The sequence below is a fragment of the Thermobia domestica genome, chromosome 9, assembly GCF_964235325.1.
Source record: "Thermobia domestica chromosome 9, izTheDome1.hap1.1, whole genome shotgun sequence".
Taxonomy (NCBI): Eukaryota; Metazoa; Arthropoda; class Insecta; order Zygentoma; family Lepismatidae; genus Thermobia; species Thermobia domestica.
The window spans coordinates 250,500,900-250,512,918 of NC_137462.1; the positions used below are offsets into that span (position 1 = coordinate 250,500,900).

The window sequence follows — 12,019 nt, forward strand, 5'->3', positions numbered from 1 at the left end:
TAAGGGGGGGTGGGCACCACTGGTTCTGCGCATACTGCATGAACACAGATTCCATCCATATCACGTTTCGTTGCATCAGGAACTACATGGGGACGACTTTCGACACCGCTTGAACTTTTGCAATTGGATACAACAGCAATTAGCAGTTAATGATGATTTTATTTCACAGATACTTTTTTCTGATGAGGCAACTTTCACGAATACTGTTCAAGTGAATCGGCATAATATGCATTATTGGTCAGTAGATAATCCTCATTGGCTAAGGCAAGCCGAGCGTCAACGTCCATGGAGTGTGAACGTTTGGTGCGGTGTTTTAGGTACTCGAATAATTGGCCCATACTTCATAGACGGGAATTTGAATGGTCAAATGTATGCCGATTTTTTAGATAATAGTTTGCCAACACTACTGGAAGATGTTCCACTTCAAACAAGAATGAATATTTGGTTTCAACAAGACGGATGTCCAGCGAATTATTCACGGATATCTCGTGAGGTTTTGAATAGAAAATATCCTGATCGATGGGTTGAACGAGGTGGTCCTCAAAATTGGCCTGCACGATCCCCGGATTCAACTTCTTTCGACTTTTTCCTGTGGGGAACGCTAAAAGCAAATTGTTACACGGAAGAACCAACAACCCCAGAAAATATGCGGCAGCGCATAATCAATGCATGTGCAAACATTAGCGAAGAGACACTTAGAGAAGTAGAATTGTCCTTCAGAAACAGAGTTGTAATTGTATTGCAGAAAACGGACACCATTTTGAACACTTGCCTCGGTAAAATATGGAGCTTCCGATGGTGAGAGGCAAGGGGACTCACCTTAAACAAGCACCCCAATGGTGAGAGGCAAGAGGACTCACCTAAAACAAGCACCCCGATGGTGAGAGGCAAGGGGACTCACCTAAAACAAGCACCCCGATGGTGAGAGGCAATGGGACTCACCTGAAACAAGCACCCCGATGGTGAGAGGCAAGGGGACTCACATTAAAAAAGCACCCCGAAGGGAACAAATTACTACTACGTCCACGTCGTTGTTCCTGGGTAACGCTAAAAGTAGTTTTAATTGTCGAGTTTATTTTCAAAACGGATCGTGTCCATTTTTTCTTTTTTAAATTGAGATATCAGTAACTTTGAAATCTTTGAGGTCGTATCTTTCTGTTTATGAATTGATTTCTTGCCAAAACTGTCTAAAACATTTTAAAAACAGTAATTTGAAAAGTAGGTTTTTGTTCATAAGTGATATTGTCCACAACAACATGGCGCACTGATAAGGAAAGGATTTTTTAATTCCAAAACGGCTCTTTTCTGTAACCATTGAGTGACTAGTTGCCATTTTCGGTTCAAATTGTCTTTTGTCTCAATGCTATGCATTGCATCAGCAAGCAAGATAATAGTGATATACAATTAAATTTCACGGGATTTACATTCATTTCTCCTTCAAGAAAGAATATTGTGTTATCACCGGCTATAACTGAAAATTTGATAAGGTTTTAACGATAAGGTTGGTTTTGTTTACTACGACGCCATTGTTGGAGTAGCAAAAGTAGCTTGAAGAGTGTAATGAAATCACTCTGTCCTATTAAAAAGAAGCTTTCCGGCGTAAATGTCCACGGAGATGGAAAGATTAAAAGATTTGAAAAAGGAGGATGTTATTATTACACCAAGTCCACCTGGAAACGGCAGGAAGAAAATGCGTAATCCTGACAAGTGGAAATGCAAAACGTGAAAATTAAGAATCAACCTATTCACCCAAATGTTTGCACGAAACACTTTAACTGTAACCATGTAGGTGGAAAGACTTAGATATACAGAAAGGTGTATGCAAGATATTTGCAAATTGCACCAATGCTTCTATTTGGTTAAAAATAAAATAATCCAAGACAATTTCATATTAAAGCATACGAAACCTTCAACACCACAACGAAAAAGACCAAAGAACAACAGGGAAGAAGCAACACAGCTTTGGATTCGATATTACGATCCGAAATGTTATAGTGACATCAAAACACTGCTGATAGTGTGTAAGAATTTTTTGTTGTGTGTTAGGAGTATCTGAGAAACGGTTTAAGCTAATATTAAACGGAATTTTGAAAGTGGATAGCTGGCATCAGAAAACAGAGAAGGAGACCATAAGTCCCATATGTTTGAATCCAAAAAGAAAACTGTTAAAACATTCATTGAAAGACCAGGCCCGTATTTAGGTCAGTGCTATTCTATGCTCGAGCACAGGGCGGCAGAATTTTGGAATTTCTCTAAGATTCACAATAAAGTAATATTTAAAGCTAGCAATCTGCAGAGTCCCACGCAAGGGCGAGAAAATATATTAAAAAAGTAATCCTTTCCCACCCCATTCCAAGCGGTTAGGATGAACTTAAAACATCATGAAAAATGACACCGTTAAACTTACCGACCTCGAAAACTATGAATTCAACACTAATTTCTGTCGTTTTCGATTACTTTTAAAATCTCGCCCCCTTCCTGGGGAGTGGAATATGACCTTGAAGTTGAAATGTATTAAAGCTGTCGTTATACATCTCAGCGATCCCCCACCCAAATAACTGAATTCAACTGTAATAATATTGGTCGTTTTTGAGGGGGCGGCAAAATTCTGCGTGGAGGCAGCAAAAGGGCACATAGGCGCACAATATTATAAAAATGGGCCTGTGAAAGATTAATTCCTGTACAGAAACATTATTGCAGACGAGAAAATGGAAAGAAGCATTAGCTGTCAAGTTATTTGTCTGTAGCAAAACTTCACCAACTGTACAATAACGATGTGGAAAACGATCTTCGGGTTCCATACTCTTATTTGTAACTGAATACAATATAAGTTTTGGAAGTCACGCTGTAAATAAATGTTCGAAATGTATGCAGTTTGAGTTGAGACTTCAATATGGGAATACCACTTGTGAAACTGAATTTTTGATAAATACGAGAAAGGTGAAGCCTTTCATTCCTTATTGAAAAGTAGAAACAATGATGTAATCACTTTTTTATTCGACTCGCAAAAGAATCATGTTCTTCCTCGAGTTCCAGATCAAACCGCCTATTACAGCAGCACAATTTTAGTTGTTTAATTTTACGATTTACGAAGGAACGTCAACCGATAGGCAAACAAAGAACAAGTTGTTTACACAGTATATTATTGGACAGAAGCACATAGGCGCCAAAGGATCATCGGAAATTGCATCAGTAGTGTTTCATCGTCTGCAAAACACGTCATGTGAAGGCGTATCAGAAATTCGACACTGTGTAGATGGATATGCAAGGCAGAATAAGAACTCTGCTAAGATTTGCATCTTGTTCCATTGGCTGAATGAATGCACCTATCTCACTTCTCATCGTGTTTTATAATAGGATTGAGATTGAGCTTAAGGGTCGTGATACAATGATATAGCCTAAAGGATATGCTAAAGTGTTCCGGAATCGTTAATAGTAATCGAGATCTTTGACGAAACTGCCTTGTACAACTGGAAGTAAGTATCGTAAGTAAATATGAAGAATCCAAATGAATGGCACTTCAAATTCCACAACTGTTAAAATAAAAGTTATGTTCTTGCAACAGTACCAACTTCACCCATTGCAGTAAGGGGTTCGTATTTAAGATTTCAAAGTTGCCCTCCTCCCACCCCCGGGGGTGGGGGCAGGGGGTCGAGTGTGGAATCATTGGATGTCCCCCTTCGAGACGAACAACTTTTATTACAACTTTTTAAAAATCCGATTTGTAGTTTTCCAGATATTCAAAAAAAAAAACAGTTTTAAATGCCTCATTTTTCAAATGTTTATGAGCCATTTTGATTTTTGTCGATTACAGCGCCATCTATCACGCAACGAAAAAAATGTTCAATACAAAAGTTACGTATTTTCTTCACGGAGAATCAGAATATGGAATAAAAAATGAGGTTCCTATTTAAGATTTCAAAGTTGCCCCCCCTCCCGCCCCCTGGGGATGGGGGCAGGGGGTCGAGTGTGGTATCATTGGATGTCCCCCTTCGAGGCGAACAACTTTTATTACAACTTTTTTAAAATCCGATTTGTAGTTTTCCAGATATTCAAAAAAACAGTTTTAAATGCCTCACCCGGTACCGTATATATATATATATTGTTGAGCGGTGTAGACGTGTTTTTGAACCGCTCCGCAAATCTAATTAATTTTATGTTTTTTCGGATTTATTGCTGATTGTGGTTTGTGAAATGTGACAATTACTGATTCCTGTATGCGGAGTTTTGATAGACCCACATTTCATTTCCTTGGTATTCTGTTTTAGTGGGAATTCTGTTCTTGATGGGGAGATGTGAACCAATACTTGGCCTCGAACTTGAGTGTCTTGAGTGCGGAGGTGCCACTTTGCCTTTGCAACGATCGATGATGATTTGATATAGTGTCCTTTCTAGTTTGTAAGTTTATTTGACTCTTTACAGATAAAATTCGTTAAATTTTAGATTTCTCTAACAATAAGGTATAATATATATTCAATGATATAAATTATTTCATCCTAGTTAACAAATTACATGTTACTAATCAAGAAATCACGGAACCAGATACCATAGATGTATTTCCCAGTAAGCAAGGGGAATTTAACAAACAATCGATAAATACACTGAATGTAGACACTAAGTCCGTGAATAACCCAAAAGATTACTATTGTTCCAAATGTGACAAATATTTCGTTAATTCAAGAGATCTCTCAATACATAGTAGTAAATGTCGCAACGAAGCAAATATGAAAACGAAATCAGTTGGTTCTAACGCGAGGTACTCTATATTCAATAATATACGCGATGTCTTAATACAGAGAATGATAACGCAAATAACTTCAAAGTGAGCAATACTGTACCTTTTTTCATATTATAATGATGTCACAAGAAAATTAAAACCATCAACAACGGGTTCTCTGACAGCACTAAAGTTGAAATCGGGAGGAATCAGACCAATCGGAATAGGAATACCTGGAGATGACTTTCATCTAAAGTCATTTGCAGCACAATTAAACAACAACTGCATATATCCCTATGTCCACATCAACTAGAGATCGAGATGACGTTTTAAACGTATTAAACATGATACACGTACAAGCTAAAACAATTGGACTAAACCTTAACTTCTCAAAATGTGAGGTTAGTTTTCTCAGAGCAACAAAGGGAAATACACAGAAATATGTTACATTATACAGAGAAGCAGCTCCAGGAATTCAATTAATGTCACCATCAAATCTTATCTTCTGTGAGCTTCCCTTTCAACAGAAGCTCGAAGAACACTAATAAAAGAGAAGACAGCGAAATTAGAATTATATTTCTCACGATTATCTCCGATCTCAGCACCCTCCGCCTTCTACTTACTAAGGTCTTCATTCAGTATTCCAAGAATATTATATTTTCTTCGATGCGCTTCAACATGGCAAGATGAAAGACCTTTCTAGAACATTATGGCAACGTCATAAAATCTGGACTAGTGTGTCAACTCAATAGTGCTCTTAAAGATAACAGCTGTCTCCAGGCTTCTCTTTCTGCTAGTAATAGTGTCTTAGGCATACTTCGAACCTTAGATATAGCTATTCCAACCTTTCTGGCCTCGAACTTCGGTTTCCGAAGCCTCATAGGATCATTACTTTAACAGGACCTTCACCCATACATAGACTCTGAAATTACAGAATGCTCTTCTACATGGGCTCTACTAGTCAGCTCTGAACCTCCGCCACAAAACGCAAGGACGAAGCAATCGTCATGGAGTGATCCCATCACCAAATCGCACTTTGCTTACCTAATGATTTCAACCAACGATCTAGAGGACAAAGCCAAACTACTTGCTGTCACATTTGTTGGAGCAGACGATTGGCTTAAGTCCTTACCGTCTCCTCGCTAGGACCCCATCTACACAGTGAAAGTTCCATATTACTATAGATACAAGTTTCCGAATAGCTATAGCACTACGTTTAGATGCAGAGATTTGCGTACCTCATAAATGCTACGCTTGCAGCAGCCCAGAAGATGAAAGAAGACTACACAGACTTTCTTGTAAAAAGAGGGCTGGCAGACACCCACAACATTCTATTTTTTACGAGTTAATAATGATAACTCCTGTGTCAGCAGTGATACCAGCAATAGGAGAACCAACTGCATGCAATCGATCAGACGGCAAGAGACCTGATGGATTAACATTGATACATTGGAAATAGGTAAATCCTTGGTCTGGGTCTTCACATGTGCCGACACATTCACTCTTTCCAATATTGCTTTTTCATCGGGTCAAGCTGCTGCCATAGCTAGTAGAAAAGTAACAGAAAAGAGAAACAAATATACTAACCTAATTGACAAATACCAATTCGTAACTATACCTGTGGAAACCAGTGGAGCTTCAGGCAAAGAAGGTCCCAAGTTTATCAAGGAATTTGGTCAACGAATTACTCTCCTAACTGGAGATAACCGAACCAGTTCCTTTTTAACACCGTAATAGCATGGCCGTACCAAAAGATAATGTTGCCCCAATCCGTGGAACTATACCACCAATAAAAGAATTAGACGAAATCTTACTCCTATGAAAAATGCCTCATCGTACAAACCCATCCATAGAATAGATATGAAACATCTTTCGACATACACTATGTGACGACAAATGAATTCCACACAATGTGAAAACGGGCGTAAATTTCAATAATTAAGTTAAATTCCGATTTATCGAATTTCCGTAGAAGAATTTGGCATGTGTATGTATAATCTTGTCTAACAGAAACACTATTTTAATTGTGATACACCGTGTATTTTAATTGTATATTTTCAATAATCTTTGGTATTGTTATTTAATACTGAAATCTGAATATAGTATTACCTAATAAATCTAAACTCGAAATGAAATTCAAAAATGAAAAGTTGCCATAATCAAGAGTTTACTTGACACTGAGGTACCTAGTTTGAAAGTTTAAAGTATCTAGGTTGAAATTTACAAGAGCAACTTTTATTTTATGTGAATGGAAAAAAATACATTGCAAAGATAGTTAGATGCGCTTTATCTGTTGTTTCTAGTCACCTCAATATTTGTTTACATATCTCAGGAATCTTAAGATCTTAGTCAATTAAATTTAGTTTGGTCAAAGTAATGCATACGCTGAATGCATATTATATATCGCAAATTTCACGTCAAGTTGAAGGAAATATTTAAATTTTCACATAAATTCAAAAGATTTCGACCTTTCACATAAAGCCTTCTTCAGGCCATTATACAGCAGCAAATCTTGATTAAAGAGTGTAAAAACTAACCAGTACTGATCGTATTCAGTTTAATGATAAATCCGTCACGTTATATCGTCATAACATTGTATAAGTAACATCAAACTGACTGACTCTGCTTTATAGTTTTTAGTTTCACATTTATGCAATGATGGTCCTCTGTGCTGGCTCGCTGCTAGTTTTAAGTGGCTGTGTGATTACTTTATGCAAGCTCATAAATCCTAGTATTATAAAGGTAACCTAGAAAGTTCTATCGCTCTTACACTCACCACCTTCGAACATCGACATGTCTACCAAGACTTGCCTGCAAGACCAAACAAGGTGCTCATCAACATCGACGACATCATGTCAACATTCTGGAGGGCCATGAATTGCATCGTGGTAGAACATGATGGAACGTGAAGACAAGAAGGTACCAAGTGGATTTTAACGTCGACTAGGGATTTGAAGTTGTGTACCCTAAGGTGGTTCTCCAAGGAACGGATCATATGATAATCGGACGGTGCAATGTCTGCGGAGTATGGCGGATGCAATAGTGTTTCCAACCTAAAACGTAGAATCCGGTCATTATAACAAAGTGGGGCTTAGTGCTGTCCTGTAACAAATAGAGCTCCTTATAATTCAAATGAGCTGGCTCCAAAGTTTTGAGCTTTCGTTGAACACGGCTCAACTGCTGACAGTACATAGTTGCAGTGATTATCTGGCCAGCTGGTAGTAGTTTCCGGTGCACTATGCTGCCAGCAGTTCACCAAAACACGGGATGACCTTCGGGTTCAGCGATAGTTTCTGTTGTTTTGAAACTGGTTCATGAGATTCTAACCAATGATGACGGCATCGTTAAGTTTCGTGCAAGACCCACTTCTCATCACATGTCAGTACCATGTCCAGAATTGCAGAAATGGCTTTTTCTTCAAGAGAGACAGCAAAGAAACACAGGTGTCTGCTCGTTTTACCTTTTGACCCGGATTCAACCATGCGGGACCTATCTACCCAACTTGTAGCGCTTCCCAAGTAGATGAAGGTGCTGCTGAACTGTTTCTCAAGTCACACTGAACTGTAGTTCCAGTTACTCACATGTCTGGCTATTGTTTCCCCCAATTGCTGCCTCAAGATCTTCATTGTATACATATGTTGGTCTTTCGGCACGCGGTGCGTCTATGAGTATTTCGTCAACGTCCTTAGACTTTCAAACCCCCCTGCATTGTGCACTTATTCACAGAACATTCACAGAAGGCTTATCATGATTTGCGCACCGCTGCAGCTGCTTTTCACAATACTTTGAACTCGTAAAGCATACACGCCCTTATAACACTCTGTCAAGGTCCCATGTTCACTCAGTCCTTACGCAAGTTCACTTTGTAACTGAACTGCCACAGCCAGGTAGTATGTTGGATATACCCACAAAACTACTGATCTTCGCATTATCTCCATTCGCATTCAACTGACGGTGTGATGGGCAATTGAACAAAAACCTCCACAAAAAGCGACACAACGTTCTTGTTGCCTTTATAGCCACTCTTATAAAAATTTCAGAAAGTTCATTCTTTAAGTCACTCCACATACATGAGCTCCTCCGTGGTTAAGCGGTTAGCGTACGCGCCTTTGGCGCGGGAGACCCGGGTTCGATTCCCGGCGGGAGCTCATGAGGTTCGGATTCCACGTTAATCAGTAGGTCCACGTCTCATATAGCCTCGCTGTTGAAAAGGGACGTTAAACTCAAAATCAACTCAACTCAACTCACTCCTCATACATATATGAGTCGAAATATTTCGTTAGTACAGTTCCAAAATAACTTAACTACAAGTTGTCTCTGTGAGAAGAGGATTTATTTTAATATCGAGTTCCCAGAGTTCTTCCCCTTCCAATACATTTACTTCACGTAATCCAATGATTTGTAATTAGGTTACTAAAGAAAAATATTTTAACAATCATTTTTGTGCAAGGATTTTGATGTTTCATGTGTCTATTGTATTTTATATTTAAAAGTGATTAGTCTTCTGAACATTATTTACTCAATTTTGATTTAAAGTTTGTTACATTAACAAAAGTCCAAGGTACTTTGTTTGAATTCTGGTGTTATGTTAAATCTTTCATTTACCATTCATATAAAAGGATGCTCTGAACTATTTCTTTAGTGTTAGTTGTAATCAAGTATTTCTCAAAAGTTGTTCGGAAGTTGGTAAGTTGGACATTCTCAATAATTATACTTAACGTGCAGCAAAGTGAAAGGATTTTTTCGCTTGTATAGTTTATACTACTGAGAATAATACCAGTGTGCAAGAGATTAACACCATGTTATTCATTGTAGCTCTCCCAACCTTTTCTGACATACAACTAAAATTTTCCAATGAATAGGTATAGGATTGAATGGTTCGGTTAAACTCAATATGGTGGGGGCTTTAGAAGGTTTGATAGCAATCCAAAATCACCTTAACAGAAATTCAGCGACCGACACATTAACTCAATAACTAATGTAAAAAATATCTAAATACCTAAACACTCCAAAAATATACTCAGAATTGTCTTAAATAGTATACTAAGAATTTCCGTTCAAAGCTAAACCAGTCAAAAACAATTTAATAAACTTTTGTTTTCTTTTCACTGATAAATATAACATTTGCAATCAATACTGAAGATTTAATTTAAATTGAAAACATACCAGTGAATAACCCTATTTATATATTTTGAATATTACATTTTATTGTCTATCTACCAATTGCTGAATTACTATATTCACAATAAATGTTTAATCAAATCTCCTACAAAACATTTTAATTGTTTCAAAATAATCAATTATTTAATTTCTGACTGCATAAATATTTCAATAATGAGTTAGTTAATATTTCATCAGATTTTAATTTCACTCTCTTTCCTCAACAATCAACAACCAACTAGCTTTCATAGGATTCTTGTTATTAAAACATTGATTACTAATTCCAAACCAAATACCCGCCAAAAGGCAACCGGTAGTTTGCAAAAAATTCTGATATTAAAAATTTCTAAGGGGAGGGTCTCAATTTTAACAACTATAAATAGGTTTATTTTAATTACAGAAATATTCTTCATTTATATTATCGAAAAATTCAGTTGCCATTGCGAAGTTATTTTCTTGCAAATATAACTAACTGTGAATCAAAGGATGGTTTTCTCCAACCGGTTCTGACTAATTTCAACCAAATCGAAAAAATAAGAGCAATCAATCCAGTGTTATTCAAAATACTAATGATATACTGAGCTGAAGAGAAATTTAAAAAACCTACTAACGTTGCAATTTACTCAGAGAACAATCAAATACACAATGAAACGTGGCAATTACTTCTGAAAAGCAAATTTAACCCTCATACATATGCGCTAAATTTTAGAACTTAAACACACGTGCGGTATGTTTACACCCCAGTTGTTATATACTTTTATATAAAGTGTATTGCATGCATTTGGGATGTGAGACCAAAGTTATGTAAAGTTGATCTTTTCTACGAGATATGATCATTTTCTTCGGTAGCTTTTTGATTTCATCGCATTTTTGTAGAAAAATATTTTAAACATTTTTTCATATTAACCATTTTATATGCTTTTATATCTGTTTGAAGTTATAGTGAGTGTTTTTAGTGTTCGTATGTGTTAAGATGAATATATTAAACAATCCCCTGTGCTCTTTTCATTTGTTTATTTCAATGTTTAAAGAAAAATAACATTATACATTCATTACTGTCAAATATTCTCAACTAAATGAATTTAAAATGTTCTGATATCATATAGAACCAAACCAAAATAGAATATCATATGGCATGCAAATAGAAATTTGAGATTTCCCTATCCAAATTATACATTTGCTGTCATTTCACCCACACTTCAAGTGCAAGAGCACAGTTTCAATAGGGGTGTACATTTCACAATATATTAGGCTCTGCTCCTGTAGACTAAGTTGTTGCAATTGCAGCATGATCATTGAGTTTTTCTTACCTTTTGACTCGGGCATGTTTCACACTTTCAGAAGCTTTTTCTCTCTTTGGGTTCATCTTCAAGACTAGCTATGCGCTTGACAGCTGCTTTCAGATGAAGGGACATGAAATGTAGAGATAACCTGTATGTAATATGTGCCCTGGGGAGCGTCAAACTCAGTTCCTTTAGGAACACTCCTCTGGCTACTTGATTTTAGCACCAATGTCGTTTTTGCAACTGACAACAACCTGCATCATTTAGCAAGCCAAGAAACACTAATTGGCCAACGCATACACTTTCTTGACACAGTATATGATTCACATAACTTTGTAACAATACCAATTCCCCCTTTATGTGAATTATAATCAGTTATGTTAACAGTTTCTTTTACATTATTTGTGTCTCGATTCATTTTGCTGTCATTGTGCATAGTTCATACCACAGCAACTCTTTGGGGCTTGGGAGCGAAAGAAGTGATTTTGATATTCTTGGAAAGTCGAATAGTCTTAAATGTTTCTTCTTTCGTCTTTTTGCTGTTAGTTCCTGCCGATCGTACCTGTACAAATTAATTCTCTTGCTCGCACTTTTGTTCAGTGTTTGTGTCATGTCTACTTTCACGTAGATCATTTCCTGTGTCACTAGAATTGTTAGGAATTAGTTCTTCATCACTCTCAACAGAACCCAAGAAGTTCTTTATTCTCTCTTCCTCTTGTATAAAACGACCCATTTTTGTCACTCCCTTACCGGTTTTTTAAAGATAGTTTACGAGAATAATATTGGAGTAAATATAGGTATTGGAAACACGATTTTAGAAAACAGGTTAAAAATTTGACAACAAATTATATTATACAAA

The 12,019-nt window shown here is 36.9% G+C and overlaps 1 protein-coding gene across 1 annotated transcript; it reads left to right on the forward strand.

Moving 5' to 3' along the window:
• The first annotated feature begins 226 nt into the window (after positions 1–226).
• On the forward strand, positions 227–802 carry LOC145661187 (uncharacterized). Its single transcript, XM_081726638.1, has one exon. The coding sequence runs from the start codon at positions 227–229 to the stop codon at positions 800–802; it is 576 nt and encodes a 191-aa protein (XP_081582764.1).
• The last annotated feature ends 11,217 nt before the right edge of the window (positions 803–12,019 follow it).